Source organism: Chlorocebus sabaeus, chromosome 9 (assembly GCF_047675955.1).
Source record: "Chlorocebus sabaeus isolate Y175 chromosome 9, mChlSab1.0.hap1, whole genome shotgun sequence".
NCBI lineage: Eukaryota > Metazoa > Chordata > Mammalia > Primates > Cercopithecidae > Chlorocebus > Chlorocebus sabaeus.
In genome coordinates, this window is record NC_132912.1 from 44,699,330 (window position 1) to 44,723,258 (window position 23,929).

General features: G+C 40.3%; 1 protein-coding gene across 1 annotated transcript in view; it reads left to right on the top strand.

Annotated features, from left to right (window-relative positions):
• The first annotated feature begins 5,529 nt into the window (after positions 1-5,529).
• Positions 5,530-23,929, top strand: part of LOC103215734 (uncharacterized) — a 48,216-nt gene continuing 29,816 nt past the window's right edge. Inside the window, 4 exon segments of the mRNA XM_007962394.3 lie at positions 5,530-5,700; positions 7,183-7,235; positions 11,596-11,740; positions 12,016-12,111. Coding sequence (XP_007960585.2) covers positions 5,688-5,700; positions 7,183-7,235; positions 11,596-11,740; positions 12,016-12,111 — 307 coding nt within the window. The 5' untranslated portion in view covers positions 5,530-5,687.

A 23,929-nucleotide genomic window follows, 5' to 3' on the forward strand; every position in this document is an offset into this window, starting at 1 on the left:
AAATCAACTCAAAATGGATTAAAGACTTAAACATAAGACCAAAACTGTAAAAATATTAGAAGAAAACCTAGAGAAAACTCTTCATGGCATTGGTCTAGGCAAAAATTTTATGACTAAGACTTAAAAAGCACAGACAGGGCCAGGCATGGTGACTCACCCCCAGCACTTTGGGAGGCCAAGGTGGGTGGATCACAAGGACAGGAGATTGAGGCCAACATGGTGAAACCCCATCTCTACTCAAAATACACACACACACACACACATACACACACAAATTAGCTGGGCGTGGTGGTGCACAACTGTAGTCCCAGCTACTCCGGAGGCTGAGGCAGGAGAATTTCTTGAACCTGGGAGGTGGAGATTGCAGTGAGCCAAGTTCATGCCAATGTACTGCAGCCTGGCAACACAGCAATATTCCATCAAAAAAAAAGAGAAAGCACAGACAGGCCAGGCACAGTGGCGTACACCTGTAATCTTAGCACTTTGGGAGGGTGAGGTGGGCAGATTCTTGAGCACAGGAGTTTGAGACCAGCCTGGGCAATGTGGTGAAACCTCATTTCTACTAAAAATACAAAATTAAGCCAGGCATGGTGGTGGGTGCCTATAATCCCCGCTGCTCAGGAGGCTGAGGCAGGAGGATCACTTGAGCCCAGGAGGTAGAGGCTGCAGTGAGCTATAATCACACCACTGCACTCCAGCCTGTGCAACAGGGTAAGACCCTGTCTCTAAATAAATAAATAAATAAATAAATAAATAAATAAATGCACAGACAACAACCACAAAAAGAGGGAAGTGGGACTGTATTAAACTAGAAAGCTGCACAGCAAAGGAAACAATTATGAGAGTGAAGAAACAACCTGCAGAATGGTAGAGAATACTTGCAAACTATCCAAAAGGGACTAATATCCTGAATATACAAATAACTCAAACAATTCGACAGCAAAAACAAAAACAAAAACAAGTAATCTGATTAAAATGTGGGCAAAGGATCTGAATAGATATTTCTTAAAAGAAGACATACAAATGGCTAACAAATGTATGAAAAATGTCCAACATTGCTAATCATCAGAAAAATGCCAATCAAAATCACAATGCGGTATCATTCACACTAGTTAGAATGTCTACTATAAAAAATACAAAAAATAAGTGCTGGTAAGGATGCATAGAAAAGGGAACTCTTAGACACTGTTGGTGGGAATGTAAATTGGTGCAACCAGTATAGAAAACAGTGTGGCAGTTTCTCAAAAAATAAAATAGAACTGCCACACAATCCAACAATCACACTGCTGGGCACATATCCAGAGGAAGGGAAATCCATATTTCAAAGGGATACCTGCACTCCTGTGTTTATAGCAGCACTATTCACAATAGCCAAGATATAATATCAACCTAAACATCCACCAACAGATGAATGGAAAAAGCAAATCTGGTATATAAACACACTGGAATATTATTCTGCTATAAAAATGAAATCCTCTCATTTGCAACAACATGGATGCATTAAGTGAAATAAGTCGGACACAGAAAGATAATTACTGCACATTTTCACTTATATTTGGGAGCTAAAAAAATTGGGGCTCATAGAGGAAGTGAGTAGAATTACCGGCATTAGAGGGTGTTGGGGTAATGGGGAGGGGAGGGAGGGGAAAGGTTGGTATATGAATACAAAATTACAGCTAGAGAGAAGAAATGAGCTCTGGTGTTCCACAGCCCTGTCAGATAAATATGATTGACTGTAATTTATTGTATATTTTCAAAAAGCTGGAAGAGAGGATTTTGAATGTTTACAACACACACACACACACACACAAATGTCTGAGGTGAGGAATATGCTAATTAGCCTGATTTGATCATTATACATTTTATACACGTCAAAATATCATTCTATATCCCCCAAATAGGCACAATTATTAGGTGTCAACTAAATATAAAATGGGAAAAGGTACAAAAAAAGAAGAAATGAGACGAAAAAATGAGCCTCCAGATTTAATCAAATTCATAATAAAAATGAATAGCTGTGGCCGGGTGTGGTGGCTCATGCCTGTAATCCCAGCACTTCGGGAGGTCGAGGCTGGTGGCTCACCTGAGGTCAGAAGTTCGAGACCAGCCTGAACAACATGGAGAAACCCCATCTTTAGTTAAAACACAAAAAATTAGCCAGGTGTGGTAGTGCATACCTGTAATCCCAAGTACGCTGGAGGCGGAGGCAGGAGCCTCACTTGAACCTGGGAGGCAGAGGTTGCAGTGAGCCAAGATCATGCCATTACACTCCAGCCTGGGCAACAAGAGCAAAACTCCGTCTCAAAAAAAAAAAAAAAAAAAGTATAGCTGTGATGGATGGTTTATTTTGTGTGTAAGCTTGACTTGGTCACAGGGTGTCCAGATTAAACATCACTTATGGGTGCGTCTATGAGGGTGTTTACAGATTAGATTAGCTTTTGAATCACTGGACTCAGTAAAGCAGATTGCCGTCCTCATGTGTATGGACATCATTCAATCCACTGAGGGCCTGGATAGAACACAAGGCAGAGGAAGGAGGAATTAACCCATATTTTCTGCCTCATTGTTGAGTTGGGACATTTCATCTCATCCTCTTCTGTCCTTGGACTGGGATTTACAACATTGGCTTCCCTGGTTCTCAGGCCTTTGGACTCATACCAGAATTACACCACCAGCATTTCTGGATCTCCAGCTTGCAAATGACAGATTGTGAGACTTCTTAGCCTCCACAGTCATGTGAACCAATTTCTCATAATCAATGTCTCTTTCTCTCTTACTCCCTCCTATTGGTTCTGTTTCTCTGGAGAATCCTGACTAATACACTGGGAATAAGCATTTCCCCAAGCCCATACCATAGGTGTATATTAGTGTTTTTTTCAGTCTTTCAAATCTTAAACTTGAAAATATTTTATTTATTTACAATTTCCCCAATTGGAAACAACTTGTATATCTCTGGACAGGGGAATGGATAAGGAAACTGGTAAATCCATACCAAGAAATAGGAGTCAGCAATGTCAGAGGTGATACATTCCTCTTCAAAAAGCATTAGTTCCCTGTTCTTTGTTGCTTAAGATCTACTTCCTTGTACTTCCTTGTCTCCTAGCTACCTGTTCTGTAAACAACCTTCCCGCCTTTGCCGTGCACAGACAAGTCCAGATATGCCTTCCTGCCTAGTAATGGACAGTGCCACTTCCTTCCCGCCTAATAGACTTATTCAATTTTAAACCTTAGCCAATTGAGTTAGCTTCGATTGTGAGGTCCAACCCCAGCCAATGGGGAAGGGACACAGAAGTGCTAGGAACTGCATCAGGGATAAAAACCCCTGCCCCACCCCTCTGAGTGTACTTTTGTGATCGTGACTCGTGCAAGCTGCACCCTTCTGCAGAAGTAAATTTGCCCTGCTTAGGAATTTTCTGCCTATGTGGTGGTTTTCTTTGAGGTACTGGGCACTTGTTTCTAACAGCAAGAAAAACAAACAGAGGTACTGGTACACAAAACAACACGGAAGGATCTCAATTGCATTGTGTTAAGTAAAATATACCAGATTCAAAGACTACATACTATATGATTCCATTTATATAATATTCTAAAAAGGCAAACATATAGGCCCAAAGAATAGACAGTGGTTGCAAGAGGCTAAGAGTGGTGAGAGAATCTGACTTTAAAAAGGTCGCACGGAGGAATTTTATTGACAGAGGTGAAAAAATTTTGTATCTTGCTTGTAGTGGTGGTTACACAAATCTATCCATTTGTCAAAACTCATACAATTATGCACCAAATAAAGTGAACTTTTCAGTATATAAAGCATAAATTTAAAAATATAAATTTCAATAAAAGTTTCACATATTTTTACCCAAATAATTGATTTTTTTTTTTTTTTACGCAGTCTCGCTTTGTCACCAGGCTGGAGTGCAGTAGCCTGATCTTGGCTCACTGCAATCTCCACCTCCCGGGTTCAAGCAATTCTCCTGCCTCAGCCTCCCGAGTAGCTGGGACTACAGGTGCACACCACCACGCCCAGCTAATTTTTGTATTTTTAGTACAGAAGGGGTTTCACCATGTTGGGCAGGATGGTCTGGATCTCTTGACCTCATGATCTGCCTGCCTCAGCCTCCCAAAGTGCTGGGATTACAGGCATGAGCTACCATGCCTGGCCATATTTGCATTTCTTTCAATTATCATAATGGACTTTAAAAGTTTTGCTGGAATGGAGCTGCTTATTTTTCTCTATTATAAAATGTAACTGATACTAAATTTATAGTTGCTGTCTTTGGCATCACATCCCTTTTCGTTTTTTTTTTTTTTTGAGACAAAGTCTCACTTTGTCACCCAGGCTGGAGTGCAGTGGTGCCATGATGGCTTACTGCAACCCAGGGCTCAAGTGATCGTCCAACTTCAGCCTCCTGAGTACCTGGGATCACAGGCGCTTGCCTACATGCCTGGCTAATTGTTATTTTTAATTTTTTGTAGAGATGGGGGTCCCATCTTATAGTGCCCAGGCTGGTCTTGAACTCCAAGGATCAAGTGGTCCTCCTGCCTCCGCCTCCCAAAGTGCCGAATTACAGGTGTGGGCCACTGTGCCTGGCCCACATGTCAATTTTCAAAAATTTATACTCGTTTAGTGGTTTAAACGTTTCAATATTGTATACATGTTAATTTTATCACGTGTGATCTATGTATATCTCTATATTCCAAATTGTTCAGAATGACATGCTCTTTGGAATACTCCATTCTTTCCCTGTTTTGAAATGCTGTATTTGAACACGCTTAATCATGGTGTCTTATTTCCATGGAGCAGGTGCCAAACTACTTTGAATAGAGCAATATTATATGTAGAGATAGATACAGCTATATATAGCCATTTCTCAGGCATTTTTTCCTGCTTTTTAAAACGTATACTGTCTGTTCATTTAGGTTTTTACTTACTGTGGATAAAGTTGAGAATGCTTTTGTAAAGTACACAATGCACTAAAGATCAAAGAAAAAATACAAAAATTTGTTGATGTTCTTTTAGAAATTTTGTCTTCCTAAGAAAGGTACAGAGAGACTAAATGTATTTCCATATAGTCAAGCAATTTTAATGTCACAGAGGAAATCATATGTGACATTTATTTTCTTCTAGATTATGTCTATTTTCTCACTGAGCTACAATTCCCGTTTATTGCTTTAACGATTTTGATGAAGTAGCTTTCCGAGGCACCTCCCCCTTTCCTCCGCTGCCCCCAAAGAATCGCCGATAGTGTCAGTCTTTTAAACTGAATCGAGATCTACTTCCTAACATTTAACGTGAAACTGACACGCAGCTGTCCCTTCCTTGACGCGTCTGTGTCTAAACTGCACACTCACTGCCCACAGACCTCCCTTCAGTGCATCCCTTGGGGCGCCCCGGGAGAGCCAGGGCTGCGGGCAGCTCCCGCACCAATTCAGACCGCATCCGCTCACTGCCTAGCGGGGGCACCTCTCCGCCAATCCCGAAGGCCTGCTCGCGCTGCCTCACGGGAAAGTTAGTTTCCAGGTTGGGCGCCTACAGCGCCAGGCTTTGCGCGTGGGCTCTGCGCATGCTTGGGCCGCCGGCTACCTCTTCTGCGATTTTGCGTTTCCGCCTTTCCTTTTGTCTCAGGTTTTGCGTGGGAGGCGGTCCCGGGATTTCAAGGGTCTGTGCGCTCTTCTATGGCTAATGCAACCGGATGAGGAAGCGGGGTAAGCCTAGGCGGGTTGGGCAGGGACGGAGAGAGTACCTCGCGCGACTCCGTGGGCGGGCGGCAGGGGACCAGTGCCAGGTGGTGGCCAAGAGTACTGGGGACCTCACAGGGGAAGCCGGGGAGGGCGGGGCTGCAGCATGTCTGCCAGGACGCTAGGCCGGTTCGTCAAAGACGCAGCCTCTGTACTGAGCGGGCTTCGCGGCGTGTGTTGCCCAGTTTGCTGGGGCCCGGAGGAGGGCATGTGGGCTTGCGCGATCCGCGCGCTGAGCCTTGCGGGAGGGGCAGTTGTTTGGTCTAGCGTGTGCGCGTGTGCTAGGGCGGCGCGGTACCTGGGTGGGGAAGGGCGGGTGCAGTCGCACCACCACCCCCCGACCTACGGACTCCCTTCCCAGTTCTGCATTCATCCTCTCTAAGTCCCAAACTGCCCTCCGGTCATGTCCATCACTGCATGCACTCAGGAAGGATCTTAAAGAATTACATAATTTTGGCCTGGCTGGGTGGCTGTCTCCTGTAATCCCAGCACTTTGGGAGGCCGAAGCCGGTTGATCACCTGAAGGCAGGAATTCGAGACCAACCTGACCAACGTGGCGAAACCCCCTCTCTACTAAAAAAAAAAAATAGGAAAAGTAGCCATACGTGATGGCGCATGCCTATAATCCCAGCTACTGAGGCGGAGAATTGCTTGAACCCAGGAAGCGGAGGTTGCAGGTAGCCGAGATCGGTATCGCACCATTGCACTCCAGACTGGGCAACAAGAGCGAAACTCCGTCTCAAAAAAAAAGAAAAAAAAAGAAAAAAAGAGAATTTCCTAATTTTGCTTCATTTGTTAGAAGAAATTTTTTGTTTGTTTGTTTGTTTGTTTGTCAGGGTTAATGACTTGTTCAGGATCACAGTTTGTTAGTAGGGAAGACTGAAAGTCACATCTTCTGACCCCAGAGCCAGTATTGTCTACTTTTCCACATGTCAAAGCAAGTTTAAAACATCCTTTTGAGAAATAACAAAGTTAGATGAAGAAATTAAAACTGATTTTTTCCTTGAAGCACTGCCGCTTGTGGCTTTCTGTGGAGTCACTCACCAGAGGTTAAGTAATATTACTGGAAAATCGATAGCTTAGTCCTATTTTTTACAATGGTTTTAGTGTTAATGTTCCTTCATTAAATGTATTAACTTGTTTGGCCAATATTATCATTTTGCATTTTTTTGTGAACACCGAGGCAGATTGAAATCCTTAAGGAAGTAAATATTTACTTTCACCAGGTGAAAAATCTTGTGCCCAAGAGCCACATGATTATGTTGGAGTTATATTAGGGTGGTCTTTCACCATTTCTACCGCCTATTCTGAAGTGTCAGAGGACATTGATATTTTCCCAGGGGGAGCATTTTACCTAGTGGGTGTGTATGGCTTCTTGGGGCAGAAGAATCTGGGAGTTGCCAGGCGGGCCAAATCTTTCATGACCCCATTCCTCTTTTTCTGACTCAGCTGTATCTTCAGAGTTGTCTCCATCTTTCCAAGAACAGAACAAAATGAACAAGGTAAGTTGTTTATTAATTCCCTACTTTATTTTGCAGTGGACTTTGTGAAATTTGTAAGAGTCAATAGGGTTTTTTGTTGTTGTTGTTGGTTTTTACTGTTTTTTTTTGTGAGACAGAGTCTCACTCTGTCACCCAGGCTGGAGTGCAGTGTCACCATCTCGGTTCACTGCTACCTTTGCAACCTCTGCCTCCCGGGTTCAAGCAATTCTCCTGCCTCAGCTTCCTGAGTAGCTGAAACTACAGGCGCACGCCGCCATGCCTGGCTAATTTTTTGCATTTTATTAGAGACAGGTTTTACCGTGTTGCCCAGGCTGGTCGTGAACTCCTGAGCTCAGTCAATCCTAGGCCTCCCAAAATGCTGGGATTACAAGCGTGAGCCACCGTGCTGGGCCAAGAGCCAATATGTTAAGATGAGAAATTAGTAATAGATAAAAATTGAACAGAAAATAACAGATCAATAGCAGGGCCAAGTTAGAGTCAGTAAGTTGAGCTTCATACGTTCTTATGTTTCCAACAACCGTGGCAGAAAGGAAGACACTGGATACAGACAGACTGACTCTTCTGAAGACACAAAGACTTCCTGGCAGATGCATAGAGACCCACAGTGAATAACCTTCCAGTGATAGCCCTGAAATGAGTACAACCTATTCAGTCAAACTGCTTTTTCCATTTTTACTTTACACAGGTTCCGATTTTCTTTTGTATGTAGTGTTTGATCAATTAAGTTAACATGTATTTTAATTATTTATTTATTTATTTATTTATTTTTTGAGAAGGAGTCTTGCTCTGTCGCCTGGCTGGAGTACAGTGGCGTGATCTTGGCTCACTGAAACTTCTACCTCCCGGCTGCAAGTGATTCTCTTGCCTCAACTTCCCGAGTAACTGGGACTACAGGCATGTGCCACCACACCTGGCTAATTTTTGTATTTTTAGTAGAGATGGGGTTTCACCATGTTGGCCAGGATGGTCTTGATATCTCGACCTCGTGATCTGCCCTCTTTGACCTCCCAAAGTGCTGAGATTACAGGCGTGAGCCAGTGTGCAGGGCCAATAAATTAAAATATATTTATTTATTTATTTATTTTTTTGATACAGAGTCTCGCTCTGTCACCAGGTTGTAGCACAGTGGTGCGATCTCGGCTCACTGTAACCTCTGATTCCCTAGTTCAAGCGATTTTCCTGCCTCAGCCTCCCGAGTAGCTGAGATTACAGGCACACGCTACCACGCCCAGCTAATTTTTGTATTTTTAGTAGACACAGGGTTTCACCATGTTGGCCAGGCTGGTCTCAGTCTCCTGACCACATGGTCCACCTGCCTCGTCCTCTCAGAGTGCTGGGATTACGTATTTTAATTTTTAATGAATCTTATTTCTACATGTGTAGCAGATAGATAGAAAACCCCCTAAATTTTAAATGTGGAACTTAATGAATTATTACAAATCCATGGTGCAAGTAATGAATACATAGGTCAAAACGAACATTGCCAGCACTCCTGAAGCTGCCGTCTTGTCCCCTTCACAATCCTGACACCTCTCTGCTCATTAACTCATTTACATTTAATCTGTGGCTTCAGTGACAGAGTTGACTAGTTGTGACAGGAACCTTTTGGCCTGCAAAGCCCCAAGTTTAATGTCTCATTTTTTCTTTTTTTTTTTTTGGAGAGAGTTTCACTCAGTCACCCAGGCTAGAGTGCAGTGGTGTGATCTTGGTTTACTGTAGCCTCTGCGTTCAGGGCTCAAGGAATTCTCCTGACTAAGTCTCCCAAGTAGCTGAAATTACAGGCACGTGCCATCACACCCAGCTAATTTTGTATTTTAATAGAGATGGGGTTTCACTTGGCCAGGCTGGTCTCGAACTCCTGGCCTCAAGTGATCTGCCTGCCTTGGACTCCCAAGGGATTACAGGTGTGAGCCACTGTGCCTGGTGAAATATTTAATGTCTGACTTTTTACAGAAAAAGTTTACTAATCCCTAGATTAGTTTATTAAGTTTATTTGTTGGTGTTGTGTACTATTTTAGATGACTTTTCCTACTTTGAGGTCATGAAGATCTCTTTTGTTATCTTTTAAAATATTTATTGTTTTGGCATTCATATTTACGTCTCTTTCATTGGAATGAGTGTCTACTTTTGTATGAGGTAGATGTCAGATTCCTTTTTTTCATACAATTAATGTAGAATTATTTTTGAAAACACCGTCCTTTCCCCACTGTTTTACATTGTGATATTTGTCGTCAATTGTGTGTATATATATGTCTGTGTGTTTTTTGGACTGTGTTCTGTTGGTTGGTTGTGCCAGTACCACACTTGGTGAAACATCTTGGTGTCTAGTAGCAGGTTTAACACATTTTTTTCTTCAACAAGATCCTGGCTCGTCCTAGTTTCTTGCATTTCCATACAAATGTTGTTAGTATTCATAAAATAACTTGCTGAGCCTTTCTTTGGGGTTGAATTGAACCTATATATAAATTTGGGAAGAACTACTTACTTTTTTTTTTTTGAGACAGAGTTTCCCAGGCTGGAGTGCAGTGGTGTGATCTCAACTCACTGCAACTTCCACCTCCCGGGTTCAAGTGATTCTCCTGCCTCAGCCTCCCAAGGAACTGGGATTACAAGCACCCGCAACCACGCCTGGCTAACTTTATAGTAGAGGTGGGGTTTCGCCATGTTGGCCAGGCTGGTCTTGAACTCCTGACCTCAAGTGAGCCGCCTCTCTTGACCTCCCAAAGTACTAGGATTACAGATGCGAGCCACCGTGCCTGGCCTCCAATTCCATTCTTGATTATTTTTTTTCCCCAGTTTTCTGACAACCTTCTGATTTTCTCTTGATGGCTTTGAACACCCACTATATTATAAATGTCTCTGTAGTCTTTATTTCATTCTTGATCTTTGATCTTCATATTATGCTTCTTTTTTTTTTTTTTTTTTTTTTTGAGATGGAGTTTTGCTTTTGTTACCCAGGCTGGAGTGCAATGGTGTCAACCTCAGCTCACTGCAATGTCTGCCTCCCAGGTTAAAGGGATTCTCCTGTCTCAGCCTCCTGAGTAGCTGGGATTACAGGTGCCGGCCACCATACCTGGCTAATTTTTTGTATTTTTAGTAGAGATGGAGTTTCGCTATTTTGGTCAGGCTGGTCTCGAACTCTTGACCTCAGGTGATCTACCTGCCTTGGCCTCCCAAAGTGCTGAGATTACAGGCATGAGCCACTGCACCCAACCTATGTGTCAAATTTAATATATTTAGGACATTTCTTGCTAGAATACTGTGTCCAACCTATTTTGCCCTAACTTTCCTGGTTTACATTGTGGCTCTTGTATCTGGGCAGCTGTTCATGGGGATAGGCAGAGGAAACATTTTTTTTCTTAATGAATTGGTGACTACATTTTGTTGCTCTCTGTCTCCTATTATCTGTGCCCTATTTGCAACCTGGTTTCTTCTACAGTAGTTTACATAAATGTTGTTTTGTTCTTTGCCGTTCTCAATAGAATTGGTTCTGTAAACAAAACCTGGTCACGTAATTTCAGTATATGCTCACATCTCATCTTTGGCTCTCCCTTTTTCACAGCAGTGATCCCTAAAAGATGCGCCCTAGAGGATATCCAGAACAGTCCAGTTGGATATCTTCTCCTATGTACCTTACAGATGTTTCAAGTATAGTAGTTCCAAAATCTTTCCATTTTCTACACATCCTTATTATTATCTCTGAATTAAAGGATTAGAACCCAGAATATGTATTGTGATGAAGAAAACGTCAGGCTCTTTTTCTACATTTTTAAATCCAAATGAAAATTAAATTATTCATAATAAATGTACTGACAATTTATTTCTGTGATTTGTAAATACAAATCTGTAGTTCACAGTAATATTCTTGAAAATGGTAAGTGATGAAATACTTTGGAGACCATTGGTCTAAAATTACTCTATAACCCATTTGCTTGGCTTTTCTTCTCAAGACAGCATAACAGAGTGTTCTTCATAATTCAACCAACAGCTGTACTTCCTCAGTGAAGCTCAAAGCAGAGCTAACTTTGCTCCTAACATTAGTCTATTGGGTTTGTACTTTCGCCTTAGTACTTATAACATATTACCACATATATTTTCTTACCACTCTGTGTGTTCTTTGAACACAGGAAGATTTTTATTAATCTTAGTATTTCTAGCAGTGATGATAGTTTCAGGTACATTGTAGGAACTTGATTTTTTTTTTGCATGAATTAATATCTTAATGCATTAATGGCAGAATATTTCTGTTATGATCTTTTTTCCCTAAAAGTATAAAGCAAAACAAATACTCTGAATAATAATCATGGTAAGGATTAGCCCATACTTCTTTTTTCATGCCACCTAATTCTGAACATTTCAGGTAGAACAGAAGTTCCAGGGATCAGTATCATTTAAAGATGTGACTGTGGGCTTCAGCCAGGAGGAGTGGCAGCACCTGGATCCTAGTCAGAGGGCTCTGTATAGAGATGTGATGCTGGAGAACTACAGCAACCTTGTCTCAGTGGGTAAGGTCGGTTCACTGTATCATTCTAAATAGCATTTGTTTATTCTTTTGATTATGAAGCATATGGGCAGTCTGTATAGTTTAATGATATTTAAGGTTAGGCTTCAGGAGTCAGTGTTGATTGATCACCTCTGAGCACCGGAAGATACTTGTGTTCAGCTCTCCAGTGAAAATGTTCCACTGGCAACTTGAAGCAGCCCCAGAAGCTTCTTCCTGCTTCAAAGGCCTGAGGTCTAGACTGCTTTGTCCAAATCCTAAATTATTTCCTGTCAACAGGGTATTGTGTTCACAAACCAGAGGTGATCTTCAGGCTAGAACAAGGAGAAGAGCCATGGAGACTGGAGGAAGAATTTCCAAGCCAGAGCTTTCCAGGTGAGTTTAATATGTACTACGCAGATTGACATCAGGGGATTTGTTGTTTCCCAGTAGTTAGTTCAGGGATTGGCAACTTTGGAACGTTTTTCAAGAACATCTCCATAGGGGTCCTAACCTCTGAAAGTGATGGAGAATACTGATACCTAAATCAAACCTGCAGGTACTACTCACAAAAAATTTCTTCTTCTTGAATCATTTTTTGAATATTTACCATTCTTACAACTGCCAATAGTTCAGTCTTTGCCCACCTTAACTTTACTGTTGTTGGTTATTTTTCTCAAGGCACTTTCAGTGTCCCATCTTAACCTCCATTGTTTTGTGTTTATTCTGTCGTCATAATTTTTTTATACACTCATTTTTAAGCTCAACAAATAAGTTTTGAGTACTTGCTGTGTGCTGAGGACAATGAAAAAAATTAGGCTGGGCCGGGCGTGGTAGCTCATACCTGTAATCCCAGCACAGGTTGAGGTGGGCAGATCACTTGAGGTCAGGAGTTCGAGAACAGCCTGACCAACATAATGAAACCCCATCTGTACTAAAAATACAAAATTACCTGGGCATGGTGGCAGGTGCCTGTAATCCCAGCTACTTGGGAGGCCAAGGCAGGAGAATCACTTGAACCCAGGAGGCAGAGGTTGCAGTGAGCTGAGATTGCACCACTGCACTCCAGCCTGGGTGACAGAGCGAGACTCTGTCTCAAAAATAAGTAAGTAAATATATATATATATATAAAATTATGTCTCTAAGTATATATACTTACATGTTTATGTGTATTAAGTGTTCTGTGGTTTTGAAGACTATGACAGAAATTAAAGCAAGTTAGATTGGCTGAATGTGGTACTTTCAGGAACAGTCAGGGGAAACCTTAATGAGGTCAACATTAGAGCAGAAACTTGAATGAAATGCCTATGTGAGCCATGAGGATTCTGCTCCTTTTCAGCAGGGGTAATAGTAGCTGCTAGCCTTGGACAGGAATGTGCTTGGTGGTTTTCAGGAATAACCAAAAAGTCACAGTGACTGAAAGGAGGAGTTGATTGGAAGAAGGGCAGGAGGTGAGTTGAGGGAGGCAGCTAGAGTCCAAAGGTGAGCCTATCATAAGCCTTACTCAGTTAATTTTATTTTTAATTTAGTGGTAGATTTTCAGCAGATGAGCAACATCTGATTTATATTTCTATAAGATGTTTCTCACCTGTGTAGAGAAAATGTTGGGTGGGGCATAGGGCATAGAGAGCTCATTAAAGGCCTATGGTAGTTTTCCTTATGAGTGATTGTGGTAGCTTAGACAAAGCCAGAAGGCAGGAGGGAATGGGATGAGGTTTGATTCTCTCGGTATTTGGAAAATGGGGCAATAACAAAAGAACTGACATTTGTAACATCAGAAAGAAGGGAAAGAGGTGTTTAAAGTATTTGAAGAAGTAATGGCTGGACCTTCTCAAATTTAGCAAAAGTTATAAAACTACACTTTCCCAAGTCTGAAGTAACATCAAATAAGTTAAGTCCATGGCAAACTCCCACTGTAATTAAATCTTTGAAAAAATATTCAAGGTAGCCAGGGAGAAGCAACACATTCCCTACAGGGAATGACTGTGGATTTCTCTTCTGAAACTGTGGTGGCTGGAAGGAAGTAGTATATTTTCTCAAGAACTGAAAGAGAAGCACTATCAAATAAAAATTCTGTGTCTTTTGAAACTATATTCATGAGTAAAGGGGAACTAAAGGCATTATTAGACAGGGAAGCTAAGAGAAAATGTTGCTAGCAAACCTGCCTTTAAAAATTGGCTAGAAGTTCTCTAAATAGAAAGGAAATAACAAAAGAAGGCTTGGAATTCAGGAAAGAAGATTGGAGGTTGGCAGAAATGGGGATAAATATATTTTTCTCATGAGTTTCTAGAATCATTTTCGATGGTTGGAGCAAAATGCTCTGTATGTAGGGGAAACACTTAACACAATTATATTTTAAAAGTGGGGAGGGTAAAGGGGCCTAAGTGGAATGAAACTTGGTACATTTCACTTGAAGTGGTAAAATGCCTGACGGAGTGTGATAAGTTACATATGTACATTTTTATACCTGGAACAACTACTGAGAAAACTATAAAATGTGGTACACTTAGAAACACTGTAAATAAACCAAGATGGAATCTAAAATTTAGGAATATTTATATTCCATAAAAAATATTTATAGAAAACAAAACAAATAGCAGCCTAACAGAGCAATATTTACTTTAAATGTAAAAAGTACACTAATTAAAATATAAATTGGCAGAATAGAAAAAACATAAAGCATGATTCTAAAATTTTTAATTTTTGTGAGTACATAGTAGGTGTATATATTTTTGGGGTACAGGAGATGTTTTGAAACAGGCACGCAATGTCTAATAATCACATTAGGGTAAACTGGGTATCTATTCCCACAAGTGTTTATCTTTTGTGTTATAAACAATCCAGTTATACTCTTTTAGTCACTTTAAAATGTACAATGAAATTATTTTTGACTATAGTCACCCTGTTGTGCTAGCAAATACTAGGTCTTATTCATTCTTTCTAACTATTTTTTTGTACCCTTTAACTATCCTCACCTTCCCCCTACCCTACCCCATTATCTTTCCCAGCCTCTGGTAACCATCCTTTTACTTTCTACCTCATCTCCATGAGTTCAGTTGTTTTAATTTTTAGCTTTCACAAATAAGTGATAACATTCAAAATTTAATATTCTGTGCCTCCATTTCCGTCTTGGTTGTTGCGTATGACAGGAGCTCTGATTTTTTATGGCTGAATGGTACTCCATTGTGTATATGTACCACATTTTCTTTATCTGTTTATCTGTGAGTGTACACTTGGGTTGATTCCAAATCTTAGCTCTTGTGAATAGTGCTGCAGTAAACATGGGAGCAGAGATGTCTCATTAATGTACTGATTTCTTTTCTTTGGGGTATATACCTAGGAGTGGGATTGCTGGATCATTTGATAGCTCTATTTATAGTTTTTTTAGGAACTTCCAAACTGTTCTCTTTCAGCCACATGAAGTGAAAACCATGGTCTGTAAGTGCTCACCTGACTTTTAGTTCCCGTGAAACTGCTTCTTTTGTGTATAGTTGCCAATCTTAGTCTTCCTGCAGGGGAGTGGGTATGATCGGTGGCGTTTTCTATTCTACCATCTTCCTCCACCCATCCTAAAAATGTTTTCTTAGGAAACTCATAGCATAGTGAACAACATAGGTTGATAAAGCATATAAAAAGATAAACTGTACAAACAATCAAAACAAAGAGTGTCACTATTAATATCAAATACAGTAGACTCCAGAGCAAAGAAAATTATTAGACAAAAAGAACATTATGTAATGACAAAAGGATCAATTCAACAAAAATGCAATGATCCTAAATGTGTCTCTAGCAAACCTCAAAGTACATAAAACAAAACTGATTGAGCTGAAAAGAGAAAAGCACATTTTTAACTGTAGTTGGAAAATTCATCACTTCACTCTTAGCAGTTGGTAGAATTACCAGCCATGATTACTGGCAGATATAGCAGAACAGGACAGCAACATCAACCAACAGGACTGAAGCAACACTGTAGAACAGTGCTCAACAAGGCTGGGTGTGGTGGCCCATGCCTGTAATTCCAACACTTTGGGAAGCTGAGGTGGGCAGATTGCTTGAGGTCAGGAGTTCAAGAGTAGCCTGGATAACATGGTGAAATCCTGTCTCTCCTAAAAATACCAAAATTAGCCAGGCATGGTGGCGCATGCCTGTAGTTCCAGCTACTTGGGAAGCTGAGGCAGGAGAATCGCTTGAACCAGGAGGTGAAGATTCCAGTGAGCCAAGATTGTGCTACTACACTCTAGCTTGGGTTACAGCAGAGTGAGACTCTGTCTCAAAAAAAAAAAAGAAAAGAAAAAAAAGAAAAATAGTGCCCAACAACAGCAAAATACAATTTTTTCCTGAAGTGTCCATGGAATATTCATAAAAATAGATCATATCCTGGGCCATAAATAAGCCTTGACAGATTTAAAATAATTGAAATCATTCTGAGTATGTATGTTTTCTGGCCATAATGAAACCAAACTACAAATCAGTAATAGAATGACAATAGGAAAATATCTAATCATTTAGAAATTAAACCTCAGACTTCTAAATAAAGTCTAGAGTGAAGAAGAGGCCTCAAATTCAATAGTAGAAGCGCATAGACTTAATGAAAATGAGACCATACCATATCAATATATGTGAGAGATAGCTAAAGCAGTGCTGGTAGAGAAATGTATAGCACTAAATGCTAACATTAAAGAGGATAATAGGTCGCAAACCCATAATTGACTTTCTACCTTAAGAAACTAGCAAAGAGCAAAATAAAACCACTGTTAAGTGGAGGGAAGAAAATAATACTAGAAGCAGAAATCAGTAAAATTGAAAATAGGAAAAAGTAGAGAAAACTAATGAAACAGAGGGTTCTTTGGAAAAAAATCAATAAAATTGATAAACGTCTAGCAATATTGATTAAAAATATAAAATGAGATGACAAATCATCAATATCTGGAATGAAACAGGGAATATCACTCCACCATCCATTTAATAGTATAATAAGGAAATCTTGTCAACAACTTTATGCTCATAAATATGACAACATAGGCCAGGTGTGGTGGCTCATGCCTGTTATCCCAGCACTTTGGGAGGTCAAGGCGGGTGGATCACCTGAGGTCAAGAGTTGGCGACCACCCTGGTCAACATGGTGAAACTCTGTCTCTACTACAAATACAAAAATTAGCCTGGCGTGGTGACGCATGCCTGTAATCCCATCTACTCAGGAGGTGGAGGCAGGAGAATAGCTTGAACCCAGGGAGTGGGAGGTTGCAGTGAGCTGAGATTGCGCCATTGCACTCTAGCCTGGGCAATAGAGCAAAACTCTGTCTCAAAAAAGCAAAGCAAAACAAAACAAAATGACAACATGGAAGAAATGTATCAGTTCTTCAGAAATCACAGACTATTACAACTCAAATCAGGGTGATACAGGTAATTTGAATGACGCATAGATATTCATAAAGGTTGACATAATTTGAATAAAATAATTTAAATTTTAAATAAAAACCTCCAAAAAACCAATTTCCGAGTACAAGAGAGCTGCAGTCCTCACTAGAGAATTCTAGCAAACATTTACACAAGAATTAATGATGATTTTACACAATGTCTTCAGAAAATAGAAGCGGGGACATTATTTTATTTTATTATTTATTTATTTATTTATTTATTGAGACAGGGTCTTGCTCTGTCACCCAGGCTGGAGTGCAGTGGTGCAATCTCGGCTCACTGCAATCTCTGCCTTCCAGGTTCAAGTGATTCTCCTGCTTCAGCTTCCCTAGTAGCTGGGACTATAGGCGCATGCCACCACGCTCGGCTAATTTTTGTACTTTTAGTAAAGACGAGGTTTCACCATATTGGCCAGGCTGGTCCCGAACTCCTGACCTCGTGGTCCACCCACCTCGGCCTCCCGAAGTGCTGGGATTACAAGTGTGAGCCACTGCGCCCAGCCAAGAGGGAACATTTCTTAACACATTTAAAAAATTATTTTGATGTCAAAACCATACAGACAGTACAAAAATAATAAAACTACAGACCTATACCTCCCCTAAATTTACTAGCGAAAATCTTTAACAAAATATTAGCAAACAGAAAACAGCCATGTAAAAAGTATACACCATAACCAAGTGGGATTTACTTGAGTTATGTAAGCAAGACTGGTTCAACATTCAGAAATCAATCAATGTAATTAACCCACCATAGGCTAAAGAAGAAAAATTATATAGCCTTAGTTAATGTAGAGAAAACATTTGACAAAATGGAATATCCATCCATGGTAAAAACTCTCCATACAAGACATTAAGAAGATCTTCCTCAGTTTGATAAATGAACATGCACAAAATATCTATAGCAAATGTATTTGCTGGTAAGATGAATGCTTTCCCTGTAAAACTGGGAACGAGGCAAGGATGTTTGCTCTTGCCACTCTTATTCATTGCAGTATTGTAACTTCTATCAAGCACAATGAGGCAAGAAAATGAAATAGAAAGCATATGCATAGAGAAGAAATAAAACTTTATATTTACATATGACATGATTGTATATGTAGAATATTACAAGGAATCTTAGAAAATAAAAACCTCAGGCCAGGCGCCATGGCTCATGCCTGTAATCCCAGCACTTTGTGAGGCTGAGGTGGGTAGATCACCTGGGGTTGGGAGTTCAAGAGCAGCCTGACCAATATGGAGAAACCCCATCTCTACTAAAAATACAAAATTAGCTGGGTGTGGTGGCGCATAGCAGTAATCCCAGCTACTCGGGAGGCAGGAGAATCGCTTGAACCTGGGAGGCAGAGGTTGCGATGAGCCGAGATCACGCCATTGCATGCCAGCCTGGGCAACAAGAGCGAAACTCTGTCTCAAAAACAAAAAAAGAAAAGAAAATGAAGACCTTCTAGAATGAATGAATGATTTCCAAAAAGTTTCAGTGTCCAAGATGAACACATACAATCAATTTCTCTCCACTAACAATGAACATATGCAAATTTAAATTAAAAACATAATACCACTTATTCCATAGAAAATTAAATACTTTGGTATAAATTGAACGAAATATGTATAGGACTTCTGTGCTGAAAATTAAAAAATGCTGATGAAAGAAATAAAAGACTACTGAAATAAATGAAGACGCATGGTCTCTTGATAGATTGGAAAACTCAGTAAGTATGCTAGTTCTCTCCAAATTGATCTGTAGGTTTTTTTGTTTGTTTATTTGCTTGTTTTTTTGAGATAGAGTCTCACTTTATGAGACTCACTCAGTGGCGTGATCTCGGCTCACTGCAAGTTCCACCTCCTGGGTTAATGCCATTCTCTTGCAGTCCCAGTAGCTGCGACTACAGGCGTCTGCCACCACGCCTGGCTAATTTTTTATATTTTTAGTAGAGACGGGGTTTCACAGTGTTAGCCAGGATGGTCTCGATCTCCTGACCTCATGATCCGCCCACCTCGGCCTCCCAAAGTGCTGGGATTACAGACATGAGCCACCGCACCCAGCCAGATCTGTAGGTTTAATGGCATTCCTGTCAAGATTCCAGTAAGGTTTTTCTCAGCTTTAAGCTTATTCCAAAATTTGCATAGTCAATGGAACTACATATATATATTAAACAATTTTGAGAAAATTTTTCTCAGAAGTTTTGAGAAAAAGAATAGTAGGAGGAATTACTGTATCCAGTGCTAAGGCTTATTACATTAATCTCCCCTTTTCTGTGGTTTTGCTTTCTGCAGTTTCAGTTACCTGAGGTCAACTCTGGTTCAAAAATATTAAATAGGAAACTTCAGAAATAAGTAATTCCTAAGTTTTAAATTGCACACTGTTGTGAGTAGCATGATGAAATTTGGCACTGTCCTGTCCCAGGACATGAGTCAACCCTGTGTCCAACATACCCAGGCTGTATATGCTACCCATGAGTTAATTACTTAATAACTGTCTTGATTATTTACTCTCATGATATGTGTTCAAGTAACCCTTATTTTACTTAATAATGGCCCTAAAGTGCAATAGTGATGCTAGCATATTGTTGTAACTTTTCTATTTTATGATGTTGTTAATCTTTCCCTGTCCCTAATTTATAAATTAAACTTTATCATAGGTTTGTATATTTAGGAAAAAACACAGTATTTATAGGGCTCAATACTATCTGAGGTTTCAGGCTTCCACTGGGTGTCTTGGAATGTATCCCCCTTGGATAAGGAATGATTACTGTATGTATATATTAATAGCTATAATAATCAAGAGGACAGGATGTTGGTAGAATATACACATTAGTAGAACATACACATAGAACAATGGAATAGAAAACCTCAACACTGATTATGCTGTTATAGACTATATGTTCATGTAGTTGGAGCCCTCACCCCCAGTGTGGTGGTTGGAGATGTGGAGCCCTTGGGAGGTAATTAGGGTTAGATTAGGTTATGAGGGTGGGGCCCTCACGATGAGGTTAGTGCCTTACAGGAAGAGGAAGTGAGAGCTTGCTCACTCTGTATGTGCACAGAGGAAAGGCAATGTGAACATTCAGTGGCTGTCTGCAAGCTGGGAAGAGGCCCTCACCATGGCTGTCTGCAAGCTGGGAAGAGGCCCTCACCAGGCCCTGGCCATGCTGGCATCCTGATCTCAGACTTCCAGCATTTGGAACCGTGAGGAAATAAACTTCTGTTGTTTGAGCCACACAGTCTATGGTATTTTGTTATAGCAGCTGAAGCTAAGACATTTGACAGACTGTTGACAAAAATGCAAAAGAAATTCAGTCAGGTATTCAACAAAAGATGTTGAAGCATTTTGACAATATCTTGTTTTATGTGTGGTAGAATATATATAACATGAAATTTGCCATTTTAACAGTTTTTAAGTGTACAGTCCAGTGGCATTGCACTCACAATGTTGTATAGCCATTACCACAATTTCGAAAACATTTTCATTACTTCAAACAGAAACTCTATTGCCGTTAAGCAGTAACTACTCATTCCCCCTTCCCACCAGTCTGTGGCAACCTCTAATGTATTTTGTCTCTGTGAGTATGACTGTTGTGAATATTTCATGTCAGTAGCATGACAATATTTGGCCTGCATCAACTGAAAGAAAAGGCTTTTCTTTCTCCCAGTGAATAGAATTGACACCCTTGTCAAAAATCAGTTGGCCATAGGTAGTGTATTTTTGGGCTCTCACTTGTATTCTGTTTGTATGTCTATACCTATGCCGTGACCACACTGTTTGGATTACTGTAGCTTTCTAATTGTGAAATTGGACATTTTGAGCCCTCTGACTTTGTTCTTGTTTCTAAAAATCGTTTTGGCTATTCAGGGCCCTTATAATTCCATGTGACTTTAAGAATCAGCTTTTTATTTTGGTAAAAATGCTGATGGAATTTTGATAGGGATTGTGTTAAATCTGTAAATCATTTTGGATGGTATTGTCCTTTTAACAATATGACATCTCTCAAACTATGAACATGAGATACTGTTTCCTTTATTTCTGCCTTCTTTAATATTTTTCATAAGTATTTTGTAGTTTTCAGTGTACAAGTCTTGCACCTTCTTGGTTAACTTTATTTCTAGATAGCATTTTATTTTAGATGATGCTATAGATAGAATTGTTTTCTTAATTTTCTTTTCAGATTGTTCTTTGCAGGTGTGTAGCAACACAACTGATTTTTGTGTGTTGATGTATCTTGCAACTTTGCAGAATTCATTCATTAGCTATAGTATCTTTCTTGTAGATTCTTTATAATCTATCTTTAGGATTATATCACCTGTGAGTAGACATAGTTTTACATCTTCCTTTGCAATGGATGCCTTTCTTTTTCTTGCTTGGCTGGAACATCTACTGCAGTGTTAAATAGCACTGGCAGAAGTGGGTATTTTTGTCTTCTTCCTGATGTTAAGAGGAAAGCTTTCTTTCATCAGTGAATATGATGTAAAGCTGTGAATTTTCTTTTTTTTTTTTTTTTGAGACGGAGTCTCGCTCTTTTGCCCAGGCTGGAATGCAGTGGCGCGATCTCAACTCACTGCAAGCTCCGTCTCCCAGGTTCACACCTTTCTCCTGCCTCAGCCTCCCGAGTAGCTGGGACTACAGGCGCCTGCCACCACGCCCAGCTAATTTTTTATGTTTTTAGTAGAGACAGGGTTTCACCGTGTTAGCCAGGATGGTCTCGATCTCCTGACCTCAAGTGATCCGCCTGCCTCAACCTCCCAAAGTGCTGGGATTACAGGCGTGAGCCGCCGCGCCGGGCCAAGCTGTGAATTTTCCATAAATGCCCTTTATCATGTTGAAGAAGTTCTATTCTGTTTTGTGTTTTCTGAATGTATTTATCCTGAAAGGGGGCTGGATTTTGTCAACTGCCTTTCCTGCATCAACTGCGATGATCATGTCCTTTTTTTTACTTGTTTTATTAATGAAGTATATTGCATTGATTTTCTTTCTTTCTTTCTTTTTCTTTTTTTTTTTAAACATTGATTTTCTTATGTTGAACCACACAGGCATTTCCAGGATAAATCCCCCTTGCTCACTTGGTCATGGTGTATAGTCCTCTTAATATACCATTAAATATATTTTACTGGTATTTGTGTGTGTGTGTGTGTGTGTGTGTGTAGCTTTGTATCTGTATTCATTTGTATCATTCATTCATTTTATTCATTTGCATTTGTATTTTTTTTTTTTTTTTTAAGAGACAGAGTCTCACTCTGCTGCCCAGGCTGGAGTGCAGTGGTACAATTATGGCTCACTGCAGCCTCGAACTCCCAGGCTTAAGTGATCCTCCCCACTCAGCCTCCTGAGGGGACTACAGCTGTACACCACCATGCCCACTATGCCCAGCAATCTTTTTTTTTTTTTTTTTTTTTTTTTTTTTTTTTTTTTTTGGTGGAAACGGGGTCTCACTATGTTGTTCATGCTGGTCTTGGACTCCTGGCATCAAGTGATCCAACTTGGCCTCCCAAACCTCAGGGATTACAGGTGCTATCCGCTATGCCCAGCCTCAGTCTAAAACTATTAACTGTAAGAACTGTCAGGTTCTTCCTTGCATTCTGTCAGTGTTTGCTTTACATGTTTCAAGATGCTGCTTGGTACATATGTAGTTACAATTTTTATATCCTATAAAGTATCCTTCCTTGTCTCTTGTAACAGCTTATGACTTAATCATTTTTGGGTGTAATTAGTATAGCCACCCTAGTTCTCTTTTGGTGGCTATTTTCTTGGAATATCTTTTATCAGCCTTTCAGTTTTAATTTATTTGTGTCTTTGGATCTAAAGTCAGTTTGTTTTGGACAACATGTAGTTTGATCATGTTTTTTAAAAATCTGTTCTGAAGCTAGGTGGTTCACAGCTGTAATCCCAGCACTTTGGGAGGATCTCTTGAGACCAGGAGTTGGAGACCGGCCTGGTCTACAAAGTGAGACTCTGTTTCTATTAAAAAAAAAAAAAAAAAATGGTTGGGTGTGGTGGTGTGCACTTGTGGTTCCAGCTGCTTGGGAGGGTGAGGCAGGAGAATCCCTTGAGCCCAGGAAGTCAAGGCTGCAGTGAGTCATGTTTGTGCCACTGCACTCCAGCCTGGGTGACAGAGCAAGACCCTGTCTTTAAAAAAAAAAAAAAAATCAAATCAAATCAAATCAAATCCATTCTGCCAGCCTCTGCCTTCTGATTGGTGAGTTCAGTCAATTATTTAAAGTAATCACTGACAAGGAAGCACTTCTGCCATATTGCATTTTTGTTTTCTGTATGTTATATACCTTTTTTGGTCCCATATTCCCTTTATTACTACCTTCTTTATGTTTCATTTTTTTTTTTTTTTTTTTTTCAAGATCAAAGTCTTGCTCTGTTGCCCAGGCCGGAGTGCAGTGTTATGATCTTGGATCACTGCAGCCTCCTCCTCCTGGGTTCAAGCAATTCTCATGCCTCAGCCTCCCAAGTAGCTGGGACTACAGGCATGTGCTACCACACCCAGCTAATATTTGTGTCTTTAGTAGAGATGGAGTTTTGCCATGTTGGCCAGGCTTGTCTTGAACTCCTGGGCTCATGTGATCCACCCCTCTCGGCCTCCCAAAGTGCTGGGATTACAGGCATGAGACCATGCCTGGCCTGATTTTTATATTTATTCCCTTCTCATTTCCTTCTGTGTATATTTTTTAGATATTGTCTTTGTAATTAACCATGGGGATTACTTTCACGTTCGTGACAATCTAGTTTAAATTGATTCCCTTGTAACTTCAATATCATATGAAAAACTTGCTTCTACCTAGCACCTTTCTCATCC